The sequence below is a fragment of the Pelobates fuscus genome, chromosome 6 (genome assembly GCF_036172605.1).
Source record: "Pelobates fuscus isolate aPelFus1 chromosome 6, aPelFus1.pri, whole genome shotgun sequence".
NCBI lineage: Eukaryota > Metazoa > Chordata > Amphibia > Anura > Pelobatidae > Pelobates > Pelobates fuscus.
Window position 1 is genome coordinate 277,670,655 of NC_086322.1, and position 17,547 is coordinate 277,688,201.

The following is a 17,547-nucleotide window of genomic DNA, read 5'->3' on the forward strand; positions in this document are numbered from 1 at the left end:
TGACAATGCCATTAACTAGAGTTAGGGCCCAAAATTTGCGCTTTTCTGCGAGATCCGTGGGGTGCCACATATTACGCCGATTGTAATGTGACCCCGGATTCGCAGTCAGTTATTGGTTGGCAAATAAATTGGTTTGCTCAACCAATAACTGAAATACTTCCTCTGACATGAACAAATCAAAATATTTTAGGGGCTCCCAAGCATCCACCATAACAGTGATGCCAGGGGTCGCCGTAAATGGTGGAATATCTGGGGCCATCAGGTTTGGGGGCACCCAGTCTCCAGCTGGCATTGGGCTTGCTGAGCATCCTCTTGTTGGTGGTGGTGGGGCCCCATCACTAGAGGAGTCAGTCTTAGTCTCAATGTCAGAGGCAGTGATAGTGTCACTGTCTTGCAGAGTATCACTATCACTGCCAGAATGGTGTATGCCTCCTCGGCCGAGTAGCGACGTGCCATTCTAGGGGGAACTACTCAATAATTAATTACAAAATTCTAAGGGGAAAATTACAAAATTCCTACCTGCCTAACACACTACTACCCACCCTCAAAAACCCACAAAAAAATAAATAAATGTACTGATCGCAGTTTAGGCTGCTGTGACCAGTACAGAAAGGATTAATTTTTATTTTATTTTTTGTTTTTTTAATAAAAATAACCCCCCAAAAAAGTCAGCCTGATCAGAGAGCCCTCTGATCACAGTGATCACTGGTACAATACTGTACAGTAGCGATACTGTACAGTACAGTGATCACGGCAGCGGGGAAAGGGTTAAGGGAGATTTGGGTTGACAAAGGGTCAAAAAAAAAAATTACAAAATATTTTTTGACCCTAAAAAAAAAATAATAATAATAGTACAAATGTACTAAAATCCCTAAACAGGCTGATCACAGTGTTAAATGCTGTGACCAGCACTGGAAGGGTTAAACAAATATATATTTTTAACTTTTTCTTTATTTTTAACAATTCTCTCTCCTACCAGGCTCTCCAGCAAGGATCTCTCTGCCTCTCTCTCTCAGATCGAAGTGAGGTGAGGAGAGGGGCAGAGACAATGTGTCAGCCAGTGATTTAAAATCATTGGCTGACACATTGTAACAGTGATCGCAGTGACTGGCTGTGACTGCGATCACAAACTGCAGATCACTACGGATTGGCCACAGGTGACCTGCCTGGGTTGCCAGGCAGGTCCCCCCACCGTGATCTGCAGTTTGGGAGGGATCGGGGAAACATAGGTGGGCTTAAACGCCGCAGCGTTTAAGCCCATTAACGACAGGACGGCATAGCACGCCGTAACGGCGTTAACGGGTTAAAGTGCTGTATTTCATGTTGTTTAAATCTGGGAATCAGATTAGCTGGTCTGTTGAATAGTTAGTGATACTGCTGTTTAGTAAGTCTCCAAGTTGGAGTAGGATTTATTTTCTTTTTGTTTTATTTTTGTGGGAGAGCACCGCGGATACTGCACTGTTTTTTAAGTGTAGACAGCAGGAGCACAGGCCTATTTCTGAGTAACTAAGAGAAGGCTAGGTAAGGTATAACATAGAACTGAATATATTGTACATGATATATTAACCAAGGAGAAAAAAAATGAAGATGGGGTACATGCAATAGAGGACCTCAGTAGAAGTTAAACAGCCTAGACATGACATACAGTGTGCCCATTATGTTTAGGATTGTTGCAGTCTGGCTGTGAGTAGGTTATTTTGTGGGCAGTTCAGCCGATGCCTTGTGTTGGATAGTCCCAGCCTCCACCATCGCCGGTCCCTCCGCTGAGGAAGGAAAGAGAGATCCAAGTCACAAGGATGTTGAAGTAGCAAGCCTATAGGGTAGACGTAATGCTAGAAGGGATACTAGCAAATAAGGATGAGCAAGGTGGTGGATTTTTGAAAGTTTAGGTTTCAGAAAATGAGGAATAGTTATCCAATTAGAGATGGAGAATTAGCATCTAGATGTCAGAGGAAAAGAGAGAGGTCAGGGAAAAAGAGGGAGGTCTGGATGCCATCAGCATATAAGTAAAAACTTCTCTAGTAGGAAGGTTATAACAGTTTTTTTTAAATCAGGGAATGATTTAGCTCCCTCTAGTCCCACCACCTGTAACACCCTTGTGATGTTAGCACTTATCCAGTGACCTAATGGTAAATTGGGTGTATAGTATTTCAGTCTAGGTAGTGGTACCACTGTCAGTTGTGGGAAGGGGCAGAGTAACTTATGTGCCTACTTGTGCCATACATCCATTGAAAATTGAGACTTGGCAAGTGGGGTAAGTGTCGGTGGCAATAAGTGCGGCTGTGACCAAATCAAGTGTAAGTGGGAGTGGGGTTAGAGAAATAAGAAGTGGGTATGTAAAAATTGTCCATACAAAAGTGAAGTAATCTCACAGACCAAAGTGTATGTATGTAAGGAAACATGTGAAACGTGAAGACACCCCAAATACTGGGGCATAGCAAGGAACCACCATAAAAAAAACATCACATGATAAATTATGAAAAAACATGATACTAAGTCTTAAAGCCAAATATGCAATTTAGGCTAGAAACAAAATACCTTCTGATTCAACAAAACCTATAAAGCAGCAACCAATCATATCCTAAGAAAATAAATGGATGAATATCCAGAATAATTAATCAGAACAAAAAAAAAAAAAAACTTAGCGTGCATTCAAAATGCATTCAATGGTATATTCTCATTCAGTCCTCTGGGATGAATAGTCTCTAAATTCCTAATGCAAAATGTTTCCTATTGAAGTAGCAACCTTGAGTAATCTCCACCTCTGACGAAGGGAGGGATAACATGAACAGCAATACACTTGAGTGTGGAGAGTCTATACTGGAACTCAAAGAAATGTTTGGTAACAGGTTTATCTATTTTGTCTTCTCTGAAGGCTATCATGATAGGTGACCTATGGTCTCTTATCCTGTCCCTCAAAGTTAAATCAGTTTTTCCCACATAATGAAGTCCACATGAGCATGAGATCAGATAAATCATATTGTCTGTCTGGCAAGTTATGTAATGTTTGAAGGAAAGTATTTTGCCCAAATGGGGATGTGCAAATGTGGTACCAGTGAGCATATGTTTGCAAGTTACACATCAACACTTTAAACATCCTCTTTTCTCCATCAATTTGGGAAATAGAATTGCTATTCTGGTTTGTGAGAAGAAGATGGAGCTGAGAGTTTGATTGGTAGAAAACAGTTCCCACCATTTCTTAATAATTCTAGGTATACTGTAAAATGCAGAATTATTTAATTGGATTAGTAATTTGACAGTTCAGCTCAAGTATAACACAGTTGCCTCATAGAAAATCTCACAAGCCCATTTCAATGATTTGAGCAAGACCTGCTTACCCATATTGAGGAAGGACAATTTCATAATCTCAATTTATTTCTTGATTGGCCTTGTCTGATTTATTTTTTAATTCCTAAAAAAACAGAGAGATAGGTAAGGATTTTTTTAAAGCCAGATGATGGAAACTATGCACAGGCTTCTTGTACAAAGTAAAACCAATTCTATTGTCAGTCTTGTACACCTCCACATCGAGAAACTGAATTCTTTCATCATGATCATATAGACTGAATGGACTAGGAGATCCCCTTGATTCAATCCTTCAATCATCTTGATAAATTCAACTGAAGATTGAGACCAGATTATAAATATATCACCCCCAAACCTGTGGTATGAAAACAATTGAGACCCGTATTGGGTTAGAATTTTGGATCTTTTGTGGGTTTACATGTAACCAGTGGCAGAGCTAATGTAGAAAGGGTGCTGGTGCAAAAAAATATTTTGGGACCCCTCTAGCACAATAGTTGCGAAAAGATAGATCCTCATCTGTCATGCGAATCCCACAATGCTTTGCCAGCTGGGGATCTAGCATTTGTGAGTAGTGTTTGTGCATTTGAATATTACCATGTTTTTTGCATAGAGTATGTGTGTGCATGTAGGGGTGTAATTGTATATACTGTTTCCATTAGAATGCAGTTGTGTGTAGTGTTTGCATTTGCATGCATGGCTGTGTTTGTATATAGTATTGGCTTTTTAATACACATGTGCTTTTGTGTGTATTGATGGTTTTTGCATATCATTTTAGTGTTTTAACATTGTGTGTTTTTATGTAATGTTTACTTTTAAGTGCATTGGTGTTTTTAGATGTAGTGTTGACTTTTATATGTGGATTTACATTAGTGTGTAGTATTGGTGTTTGAGTGAGGGGGTGTATTTGTATATAGTTTGGGAGTTTGAATGCAGGAGTGTGTTTGTATGTAATGTTTGTGTGATTGCAGGGGGGTGTTTACATGTTGTGTTAGTGTTTGACTGCTGGGATGTATGCACATACAATATCACATAAATACTTACACATATATACATACACATTAACACACACAGAAACACATTGACACATAGACACATACGATACACACACAGACACGTACATACACTTACACACAGATACACACTGGCACACAGACACACACACAGGCACTTACACAGACACACACTCAGATACACACACTGGCACATACACACACCTTGACACACTGATACATTTGTGTTATAATTTTTATATCTGCAGCCACCCTCCTGTTAGCATTCCTTTTTCCTGCACGAGGGTGGCTTTCTTGGGGTGCTGCTGGCTGAACCTTATGTGTGTGGATCCTTCAGCAGCAGCTCATTCCTTCTGTCTCTGTTCCCTGCTGCCTGTGCCTCTTTCCCTCCCACGTGGAGCACTGCGCTCTCTATAAATATAAAACAGTAGGTGAGAGTGCTCTAAATAATAACATACATTACCACTTTGGCACAATCTGGGGCTACAGCAAGCTTCTACTATCACTATCACAGACTGTCCATTAGTCCCAGGCTGCTGATATTATAGGGGAATGGTCGTCCTCTTAAAAGGACATGGCACCTTGCCGGGCCCCTGTTCAGCAGTACCCATTAAGTGGCCCTAAGTGCTTGGGACACCCGATGGGCCCACACAGTATGCGGGCCCCGGTGTGCTGCATCGGCTGCATCGGCAGTAGTTCTGCTGCTGCATGTAACATGATGTAATATAGTGCCATGTCTGATGCCATCACTTTCCCGGTCTGTTGTTTATAGAAGTTCTTTTCAAAAATTAATCGTTGAATAAAATAAACTCTAAACATTCCAACAAAAATTCAATACTGTCGGTGGACCAGTGTAAGTATCACTCTCCGAAGAAAACATCCGCATGGCCTAAATACTTGATTTATGTGGAATTACCATTAAAAGATACTTCACATCGGGGGCAGAGCCTGACCAGCAAGCTAGCTAGACGTGTCTTACATGAGCTCCTGTTTCAAATCGACAAACCCGGTGATTTTTCAGGCCGAGGTGTTGGAAAACGGTACTTACGGAGCCCTACAAGCAGAGATAACTTACTTGTTACTTTTGACACCGGAGTCAATGTTCTGAGTGCCCGGGAACCGCAACAGCAAGGTGTGGCCTACCAAAGAGAGCATGGGGGAAAGACGTCCGCTTTCCTCCTACAGTCTCAAGACCTGTCTGAGTATGACTCTCCTAACCCATCCCCCCCCCCCTCTGTGGACCGGTGGGGGTTATCCCAGTCCCCATCGCCCAGAGCTGCCACAGCCTAACCCATCCCAGAGGACCCTGTACTACTCCTGAGCTGACCGGGAGAGGAGGAAACCAAGATGGCGGCAACTGCTACCTATGGGAGCACAAGATGGCAGCATTAGGAGGATTGGGAAACCTCTCAAAGGCACAAACTTGTCCCAAGCTTCCACAACCAGCACACGCTGCTCACCTGGGCTGAGTGCAAAGAGGGTTTCAACCCACAAGTACCGGCCACACACACGGAGGGCTAAGAATGAAATCCCACACTGACAAAAAACAGCGCCCACCGCACCATCCCTAACGGGAAGACCCTGGACCTCACAGGACTCCAGGTTCGTGGTATAAAGGTACCGGCTCTCCCGCAATACCGAAGCTGGAGGGGCGCCCCGCCTCCACATCGCTACACTGCTCCCCAATGCGGTCTGAGTCCACTAGCAAGAAGCGAGCCCCGTAGGGTCATCAGATGACTGTCCGGAGTATTAGCTAGAGGAACTAGCTTGGTTCCCCACAGCCGACGACCACCTTCACCATGCTGGAATCTATTACCAAGCTCTGTTGCAGATGGCGCTGGATCGGACGGCATATCTTCGCAACTTGTCTAGTGATCTTAACTCGATACGTATATTGCCTTACTTTGCCAGCACACTAGGCCTGATATCCTACACTCTCTTACTCTGTACTACACAACTTCTCACAGGATACACCATACACTTGTCTCCCTCCACTATCTAGACAGGATGGTTTTGCTTATCGTAGGCTTATTCATGCTATTATATATTTATCTGATGTCAATTTGCATAGCCTGTTTACCTCCTGCTTACTGTTATGATAATGCTCTAATGACACAACGTCATGCCTGTTTATACTATAAAAGTGTGCATGTTATTCATTTACCCCGCATGTAATCCGTGATGGCATGCCTGAGGATTGCTATTGGGGCACCTCAAGCTGGTCTGTACCATTCTTCTGCACTGCAAAAATAAAAAAAATTACAAAAAAAGATACTTCACATCTACAGTAGCAAAATTCATAGGAGAGTTGGGTAAGCTTAAAGTCTTAATTTTGGACAAAAAGTCTTGTATCCCTCAAACACGTAGGTATGTCACCTATAGACTGTTTAAAATAAAAATCAATGCATTTTTATTTTCAGTCTCCCATGGGGGTTAACATGATCTTTGTAGTTCTTCAGTAGTGTATATAACATTGGAATTCTCATTTATCAAAAATATTGCCGCGTATTAATTAAGCAATCCTGCCATTAAGCCTTGTTTGACCAATGCTTGTAATTTTTCCATTATCTTGTAATGTTTGGTAAGTAGTAGTAGTATCAGAGGGGTGCTGTAATATTTTCATTCTGTATTTGTTGTAATCTTTTATCATTATAGCTCCCCCAGTATCTGCTGGTCTGATCGTTATACTGTTGTCATTGCCCAAATCCTTGAGAGCCGTTCTTTCCATTTCTGTTAAATTCGTATGTCGATTAGGCTTAACTGCAAGGATTTGTTCACCATCCAAACGTACTAGTTGTACAAACATTTTAATGGAGAGGTGTGTCGTTTTAGGATTTTAGGTACTTTTTCAAATTTAAAGGATGTTTTTCTTTGTTTTCCCATTAATCTCTTAAAATATTCAAGTTCAAAATTCTCTTCATGTTTAATAGTTGCACCTCTGTTAAATGTGTCAGTGCCAGCTGTAGGTAACGCTTTAGACAATACTCTATAGTGTTCCTGAGACAAAGGTTTAGAGGACAATTGAAGTACCAGATTAATGTCTTCCTTACTGGTGGTTTGGATCTTGAACTGGTAGATCTTACCCTTCTGTTTCCTTCTAATGGGTCATGACCTCTGTCTGTTCTTGTGCCATATGGTTGATGATATAGGGGGATTATTTTTAAAGCTGTGACCTGTCTAAAAAAGACAGAGAATGACCAGATGAAATGGGGTCATGCATTCTGCTGCACATGTCAATTCCTTCAGTTTCTGATGTATATTATTATAGCCCATAAATATAATTATATGATGTTGTTTTTGTTTTTCTGTATATATTATGAAGTTTCCTCAGCACCTTGCATCCGTCCTGCTTCTAAATCATAGCCTGAAACTACTTTCGACAACAGTCAGTATTCCTAATACATCCTTATAGATACAGTCATGGGAAGAAATAGTCCAGGTAGAAGATTTATTGAGGCAAGAATGGGTTCCATGCTAGCAAAGAGCTAAATACATAGAAACATAGAATGTGATGGCAGATAAGAACCATTCGGCCCATCTAGTCTGCCCAATTAAATGCGTAGCAATCAAGAGATGAACATCAGCATATTGCATTTTGCACACAAAATACTGACAACCCCTCCATATAGGTAATTTGGCTGTCTGACATGACATACATGTGTGTGACAAATGGTCTTTTTGCCCTATTTTCCTTTTGTCCATTCGAGTGGTGGGACTGAGTGAACAGTGTCACATCCTGTCTATTGTAAACTTAAAGTAAGATGGTCAAGGAGACCCATGGTGATGCAAGAGCTGGCTCTGACCATTTTCCCACTGTAATACTGAACATGCATACTCCTCCCTCTATTATGCAAACAAATGTTATGCCTGTAAATGAAGGAAATCTGTGTGCCCATACAATAAACCAGTTCATTGGAATTCACTTTTACATCAGGAAGAAGCCTTCTTGTCCCTTTCTGTGTTGTAACTATCTACATTCTGCTATAGTGCGATCGCTCAGTTTTTAGTTAGATAGAATATCCTGTAATACCTGGAACAACTTTGCGTTGTATCCTGCTTGGCCAAGGGATTATTAACTCAATACCAGAGTCCTAGCCCTCAGGGTAGAAGTTCCCTCAGACAATACAAGATCCGAACAGTTATGCCTTCGTTAACAGAGACGCCAGGAATGTATCACTTCTAACTGAATCATCAGCGAGCAGAGACGCTGCATTCGCTAGTGGGAAAAGAACGGGCTGGTGCAAAGAATCCCATGGGTGATATTGGACCTGAACTGGTCCACCATCAGGGTCAGAGACGGTTGGGCCGTATTTTCACAATGTGATAAGAAGACATTAATGTTACAGGAGGATAGTAAATGAGATAATGATAACTGACATATATGTGTCTATAAGTTTTTCTACGTGTAAAAGTGGTGCATACATGTCTGGGATAATGTGCTAAATTTGATGACAATATAAGTGTTACAAGTGTTCTAGGATATTTAAGTGGTTGGTTATTTTAAGAACAAACTGAAACACCCGTAACGTTATAATGGACGGTTGTGATGTTGTGTCATCTTTGTTTAGATATTTGGATAATGATGTTTGGATAATGTTAACTATCATAATTATAGCTTTCTCCCTTAAATCTTTTTATAATAGAAATATTAGAATGTTTGGTTTCAGTAACATCGAGAACGTCATTCCTTATGTTCTATTAATAACATGATCTCACATTTACCATCAAATCTCTGCAGCTGAGGATCAGTCATAAGTAAACATTATGACTAGAGATGTCCCGAACAGTTCACCAGGAACTATTCGCCAGCGAACATAGCTTGTTCGCGTTGGCGTACGGAGTACGTACGGAGTAAACTTTGACCCTGTACCTCACAGTAAGCAGACACATTCTGGGAGGGAGGGCTGGAATGTGTCTGCTGACTGTGAGGTACAGGGTCAAAGTTTACTCAATGATGACGAATAGGGGGCGGACCAAACATTGCATGTGTTCACCCGCCGTGGCGAACGCGAACAAGCTATGTTCGCCAGCGAATAGTTCCTGGCGAACTGTTCGGGACATCTCTAATTATGACTATTATCATTATTTCATAGAGTGTAAATACTGTAAGATCAGCATAATACATGTAAGATTCACATAATGCTTTATAGTAATCGTTCTAATATCTCCACTCTTGCAAATGATTATTAAAAATGCACATCAAACGTTTTAAAATTTTTTGTTTTGTTTATTTATTATTTATGAGAATGTTCCATGCAGTACAGAAATAGATTAAATATAAAATAAATAAGAAATTGCAGTTGCTTGACAAAACAGTCCAAAATCCACCTTTATCTGTGATATACAGAACCATAAATCGTTAAAATGAGAACACTTAATGATTCTCTGGTCAATCTCAAATTCTGAAATTCTTAATGGTAATATTCAGTGGGATACAATGTTACATTGCTATACTAATGCATTCAATGTGTTTAGAATTTTTTCTTAAATTTCAACCGTGAAAAAATAAAAGCATGTAATGCAAATATATGCCTATAGGCACACAGAAACACTGAAATTTAAGTTAAATCTGTCTCTTATATATTGAAGTAGAATACCTTCCCTGGTCAATGAAACAAAAAGTCATCTTAAAAATCACCATGTTTTTGACATTAAGAGGCTGTTGGTGATACTATTGTTTAAAGTATCTGCCTTCAGAAATTTCACATTATGGGCTAGATTATAATAACAATTTTGACATAGACTTCAATGGAGCAAATGTTATTCGGTAGCCGAATAAATCGCTACTCTCTTAAAATAATCTAGACCTGTATTGTTAATAAGAATATACATTTAGTATTTATTTAGTAGTTACTTCAAATGCAATCATATACTTCTAGTTTATTAGGACCTCCTCTGATCTGTTTTGATATGGTACTCATTAAATATATGTACTAATTTTATACTAATTTCAGCCGAAGAAAGTTCAATTTTCATTGGGCTGGATTTTCTTAGCATAGTAAATTTATCTGACCCACTATTTCCCGTATATATATATCAGTAACTTAAAGAAACCTTAGTTTAAAATGTTTGAAAAAATTAAATGTCATAACTTTCTCGCTAAACCCAGACATATTTTAAAACCACATTTGAAACTACATTGATGATAGTTTCACTAGATTAAAGTATAGTTTTAAACTAATTTATCTATATATATAATAGAAGCTGAGCTTGTGTGTTATCTACAAAGATCTCATGAAGGTACCGGAAGGATTGGAATTGGTGAGAATACTTCAGTGAAGTATACAGTACATATTGTTCCCACAAACCATTGAATTATTCACTTACGTTATATCGTTCTTAAAGTTTTGTTTTTTTTAAGGAGATGCAAGCATAGTTTGTTTAAGCATAGATAAAGCAGTGGACATTCCAATTGAAGATATGGAAAATTGTAGAATAAACATTTGTCTTCTTTTTTCTTTATTATCTCCAATAGTTTTGTTTCTCTGTTTTAACACTTATCATGTTCAGTGCTGTGATGAGCCATTGTAACATGAGATCCTTGAAAGTAAAGACATTGTTATATTATTAAAGGGACACTATAGTGACTATAACAACCACAGCGTATTGTATTTGTTTTGGTGAGTAGAATCATTCCATTCAGGCTTTTCGCAGTAAAATGCATTGTTTACATTACAGCCTAGGGATACCTCCACTGGCCACTCCTCATATGGCTACTAGATGTGCTTCCTCCTCATTCAATGCATTTCTTTGAGGAGATGCTGATTGGCCAGGGCTGTGTTTGGCATGTGCTGGCTCTGTCCCTGATCGGCCTCCTTGACACTCTCAGCCAATCCAGTGCTTTCCTTGGAAAGCATTGGCTTTGAACAACACTTCTGATGATGTTAGACAAGCAGGCAGATCATTGGCAGAGCCAGCAGCAGCAGACTGGAATAAAGGTAACAGTTTACTATATTTAAGGGAGAAACTGGAGCCGGGGAGGGGGGGGGGAGCAAATAGGGGAGCTAAATGGTGTTTTTAACACTATGGGGTCAGATTTTACATCTGCATCACTTGACTAATACGGCTAAGATCACTATAGGGTTAAGAATGAATGTTTGTTTCTGACCCTATAGTGTTGTTTTAAGCAGAGTTACTCACATGGCTATTTATGAAAGTGATAATTCTTAGTTAATTAAAAGTGAATTTCAAATTTATTGACCATAATATCTGATTTTATCAGTTTGAACTTTAATGTGAAATTCACTTTGAATTCACTTTGAATTTTAACTTTAGAAGATAACCCTGACAGTGATTAGAAATAAAAGTGAGATTTGTTGGGAATTTAAAGTACATTTCCAATGTACGACCTCATGGGGCCGAACTGGAAACATTCTTCAAGTCAACTGTGCTTCCACTGCAGCTCTTTTGGCTTTAAATTTTTAATTGACTTACAATTCACTTTGAACTCTCAACATTTCTCACTTTAGTAAATAACCCTACTAATGTTTTAAGCTGAGTAATGTAGGCAACCTTTGGCACTCCAGATGTCATGGACTACATCACCCCTGATGGTCTCCCAGAACTATAGCTGTCAATGCATTATGGGATATGTAGTCAACAAAATCTGGAGTGTCGACAGTTGCCGACCCCTGCTCTAGTGTTTTATGTAATCCTATAATATCACATAGGTCTACAGACAGGGTATTGTTAAAGTGATAATGGTAGCGATAATATTTCAGATCAGTTTCCCTCACTTCCCTTCCATGTTAGCTCCCCAAAAACTATCTAAGAGGCATTTATTTGGTAGTAAGGTCTTTTGACTCGAGAATCAACTTACTGAGTTGGGGGAGGGGGGGGGGAGAATCAAAGAGGGTTACTTACTGAAAGTCTACGGCAGGGGCGCCCATAAGGAAGATCCCCAGATGCTTAAAAACTACAGCTTCCATGATAGTTTGTCATTCTAAAGGCATCATGGGAGTTGTAGTTCAACAACAACTGGGGATCTACCTTTTCAGCACACCTGGTGTACAGCATGCCTGCCTAATATGCTTTTTAACATATTTAAAAGAAACTGTTACTCTACACACAATGTAAAATCAGAGCAATATATTTAGACGCACAAGTGGTTTGTACAAAACGTACTTAGCAGAAAAACATCTCTAGTCCTCTTAAATAACCAGTCATATATAAATAGTGTTAAAAAGTAATCTGGAAATATTTGTCCTCGATGTCTGAATATCTGCTCCAATAATTATCTTTTCTTTGAGTAACTGTGCTTTGATTTTCAAGTTAGAAAAAAAGTGTTAGCTGTAGTAATATTACAGATTTTATTAGTAGCGATTAGAGGGATTTATTCTGAAAATATGCACTTGTGATGAATTGAAATCCATTTTGCAAACTTTGGGACCAAATAACCTATTCGGGAAAATTTTTCAATTCAGCTATAGTCATATTTATAACAGTATTTTATTACTTACCCTGTTTTCCGCCTGCATTGTGATTTCCTGAAGCCCTAGAACAAAGCAAATAAAGTAATTATTTGTGTGTGGTTGGTGTTGCTGTTTTTAAATGCTTTTACACAACAACAATAAAGTAATACTTTCTAATAATTCTACAATAGGCACCCTCTATTTTCTACAATATTACTGTAAAAAAAAAAAGAGACAACTTCACTCACTGAGGCCTTTGCCATTATGGAGGTACAATTAATGTACTTACTGAATGACATGGCCTTCAAGAAGGCGCTTGTAGGTTGCAATTTCCATTTCCAAATGGGTTTTCTGGTCCATGAGGATCTTGTACTCATGGTTCTGTCGCTCCAGGTCAGATCGGATTTGAGACAATTTAGATTCTACTCTGTCGATCATATTTTGCAACTGGGCAATCTGAGATCCATAGGTTGCTTGTGTCTCTGCCAAGGTGCATTCCAGAGCTGATGTCTTTAAAGAAGCATAAATTATATTTTCATAGATGTTTGACAATAGATCCTAATTCTTCATATCACACTATAATAATGGTATCCCATGCCAACTTTGAAACATAGATAACATTAGTTATGGGTAAACATACCATGCTCAGCTGACTCTGTAGCTCAATCTCCAGGGTCTGCAGGTTACGCTTCAGTTCAATGACCTCCGTTTGTACAGATTGCAGCTGCTCGGCCCCAGACCCAATCTGACGGTTCAGTTCTTCACTCTGTGAGAACAATAAACATTCAGCATGCAAATAGTGTTAAGCATATATTCTGTTAAATTCATCAGTAACATCAGATAATTGCAGACCATTGTTATCAACCAGAATCTCGTCTTGATCTTGTCTTGATCATGGGCTGCTATAAGAAGCCGCTGACCACATTGTAAAGGGAGATTGATTTTACACTATAATTGAATTACCACCCCTCACTATTATTACACATAGACCTATAAATTATTGCAATGACCACATTGATCCAATCACTTTCCACCACTCTCTCAAGGTCCACGTCTCGACCAGAACAGGCATACATGTCAAAAAGATAACACAAGGCTTTTCATAACACACTTGTCTTCATGATTGGTCTTCTTCTTATCAGACATGTGTCCAGTAGAACATTTAATGAATATTGTTAGGACAGTACTAATAGAAATGTATGGTAGGCTTCTTAGACCCACACACAAACTACTAAATAAACTACTAAATAAAGCACAGAAACAGAAGGTATCCAAGGTAAAATAACTTTCAGATATTATATAATTTGCTGAAACATATAAAACATTTTTGAATAGTAATAATAAGTATACATACCCTCTGAATGAACATGTTTTCTGTTTCTCTCAGGTTATTTTCCATTAGATTTTCATACTGGTCTCGAATTTCGGATAATGCCCTGTTCAGATCGATTGATGGGGCAGCATTTAACTCAACATTGACTCTGGCTCCCAGCTGTGCACGGAGACAGTTCACCTCCTGCATGGGGTTGAGTATAGTAGATTAGGTTAAAATGTATGCAGCTGGATTGTTTGAAACATAGTGTGATACGTCCTTACTATGAATTAGCTAAATTAGATAACCTTTCCACCAAAAAGAAGAAATACATTCCTTGACTCAAATGGAAGCATAAAATATGGCAACTTGCAGTGTTAGTGTGACAAAAAATTTCATATTTTTAGTCTAAAGTAGAACCTCTTTCTGTACACTACCTCCTCATGGTTTCTCTTCATCTGCTGAAGTTCTTCCTGAAGGTTTTGAACTTCCATTTCTAGTTCACTTCTCTCCCGATTCAGTCCTTCCAGTACTCTGCGCAAGCAATTGGCATCTGACTCAGTACCATTACTTAGCTGACGTTCCATTTCAAACCTACAGAAATACATTACAAAAATACAAGATTCTATTTGATACCGTTCAGGTTATAACATGGAGCTGAAAATGCAAAAATATCTATGCATTGCCAACAGGGGATGAAATGGTCTTCTGGTATGGTATTATACTTACTTGTTCTTGAAGTCATCGGCAGCCAGTCTGGCATTGTCTATTTGGAGAAGAATCCTGGCATTATCCATGGTGGCACTTGAGATCTAGAAGACATATCTTACTGTAGAACTCAAAGCATTTCTTATTCTACAGAACTTTAATTTTATTATTATTCAAACTAACATATGATACATATTCTAAAAAATGCAAGCATAAATGAACATTGACTATTTTTACATTAGGTCTTGCTGGTAATCTATATAGTCGCATAAACTCATTGCATACATGGAACTTTGATCACCTAATATAATTTATTTTCTACAATGGAACTCTTTTAAAGTTGAAATAAATAATATGTTCTTACCTGATTCTGGAGATCAGAAATTATCCTGAGATACTGGCTTGAGTCGGGTAATGAGCTGGGTGCATTGTTTGCATACCACTCACATATCTTCCTCTCCAGCTGGGCATTTTCCTGTTCAAGAGAGGTCACTTTATCTAGGTAGGAAGATAGTCGTTCATTCAAAAATTGCATGGTTTCTTTCTCATTGATGCTTAACAGACCACTTTTCTTCCAACCACCATGGCCTCCAGAGCTGCTAAAATGGCTGCTATGTGATCCCCCGTGACTGATGGAAGCATGTTTAGAAAAGGAAACCCCTTTACTGCCTGAACCACCATGAACACTGTGAGTGCCACAAGAGGTCTTACTGGAGCCTCCATGATAGGAGCCTCCATGAGCAGATAAATGAGAGCTGCCTTGAAGGGCACTTCCATGTTTGGACATATGGCAGCCTCCAAGGTTAGACATGTTTGAGCCTCCAAAATTGGACTTATGAGACCCTCCATGGTGGGACATTCGGGAGCCTCCATAGAGGGACATATGTGACCCTCTATGGTGAGTCATTTGAGAACTTCCATGGTTGGATAAATGAGAGCCTCCATGGCAGGAGAGGAGTGACCCTCCATGCTGGGTCATGGTGGAACCTCCATGGTAGGACAAATTGGATCCCCCATGCTGGGATTTGTGTGAAGACCCTCCAGTGGACATTTGGAATCCTCCATGTTGAGAGAAGCTGGATCCTCCAAGATGGGATGAGGATAAGCTACTTGAATGTTTTGAAGAGTGATCACTCTTTGGGCAAGCAGATGCAGAGGAGAAATGCTTCATGATATGTTTCATGTTGAAGTAAAAGGTAAATGCCGACGGTTGCACAGAACACTGTATCTGAAGCAACTATTAATGCACAATTGATTCCTTGTACACATCCATTCTTTTTATACTGACAGCCCAAGGCGTTGTACAAAACCGAGCAATGTTTATGTGCATTTTTTCCGGCTTCTCAGAGAAGCTAAATAAATTATATATCATCACTATTATTGTAGTTTAACAGCTGAATAAAGTTTCTATTATACGAGAATTTGAATCTTATAGGAAGGTGGATAAGGCAGCTGTAGTTTATTGCAATGCTGTACATCAGAAGGGAGAGCTTCACACACCCTGCCTATAATATTAACTCCTGCCCTAATTCATGATCAAAGAGATATTAATGACTGACTAGTTTTATAATATGTTGCGCACTTCTAGTCGAAGTCCGTCCATGGCTTATTTTACTTTATCTTACTGTTAATCTATAGCAGGGCTCTTCAAACTCTGGCCTTCCAGATGTTTCTGAACTACAACTCCTATGACTCTCTGGCTATCTATTTTATTCAAATAATCATGGGATTTGTAGATCAGCAACACCTGGAGGGTCAAGGTTTGGAGAACCCTGATCTATAGTGTTGTCAGATTAGACAGCGATTAGATTAACGCTCCTGTTTTGTCACAATTGTTTGGATGTCCTTATCTATATAGCTATGGGTTGTACTATATGTGTTTAAATAAAGTATTATATTGTATTTGTATTTATTTATTTTTTGTTTAGTATATGTGAGAATGTCAAGGTTTATTTAGTAAAAAAACAAATCCCAAAGAAGTTAACATGTTTAACGCAGAAAAGGAGTGGAAATATGAAATAGATATCTGTCTATCATAGTTATTCACTAGAGTGAGAATTCAAGATAAATTCAAGGAGAAAATTAGGGCCAGAGTAGCTAATCTGAAAGAATAGCAGATTTAGAGAATTTTTCCAATTCAGCTATTTAAACCTACAATCTGAAATTCGCTTTGAATTCATCTTGAAATCTCACTGTGAATACACGATATATATCTATATAATAAATATGCTACTACTTTTCATTATGTGACTAACACGTGAGGAACATATAGAGGAACACAATACTAAATATATAGGAACAAACAAATGACACTTTTACAAGTTACTTTATCACTTAAAGGACCACTATAGTTACAGGAAAACTAACTCGTTTTCCTGGCTCTATATAGTCCTTAGGTCCCCCCCACCCTCAGGGCCCCCCTTCCGCTTGGTTGACGGGGTTAAAACCCTTTCAGCCACTTACCTTAAACCAGCGCTGGGCTCCCTCGGCACTGGTGACCTCTCCTCCCCCTCCGACATCAGCTTCCAAGTGGAACCGAATGCGCATGCAATGCCAGAGGCACATGTGCATTCAAACCGCCCATGGAAAAGCATTAATCAATGCTTTCCTATAGACGTTCTGCATGTTCAATGTGATTTTTGTATTGAGCGTCGCGGAAGCGCCTCTAGCGGCTTTCAGAAAGGCAGCCACTAGAGACTGGATTAACCCTGCAATGTAAACAGAGCAGTTTCTCTATGTTTACAGTTGCAGGGTTAAAACCTGGGGGGACCTGGCACCCAGACCACTTCATTGAGTTGAA

General features: G+C 39.3%; 1 protein-coding gene across 1 annotated transcript; it reads right to left on the reverse strand.

Moving 5' to 3' along the window:
* Positions 1 to 109: 109 nt before the first annotated feature.
* Positions 110 to 15,978, reverse strand: LOC134566172 (keratin, type I cytoskeletal 19-like). Its single transcript, XM_063425876.1, has 10 exons — positions 15,112 to 15,978; positions 14,769 to 14,851; positions 14,477 to 14,633; positions 14,082 to 14,243; positions 13,368 to 13,493; positions 13,017 to 13,237; positions 7,400 to 7,493; positions 7,161 to 7,313; positions 6,546 to 6,557; positions 110 to 457 (listed from the first exon to the last, which is right to left on the reverse strand). The coding sequence occupies exons 1-10, from the start codon at positions 15,928 to 15,930 to the stop codon at positions 110 to 112; spliced, it is 2,175 nt and encodes a 724-aa protein (XP_063281946.1). The 5' UTR covers positions 15,931 to 15,978.
* Between the last annotated feature and the right edge of the window lie 1,569 nt (positions 15,979 to 17,547).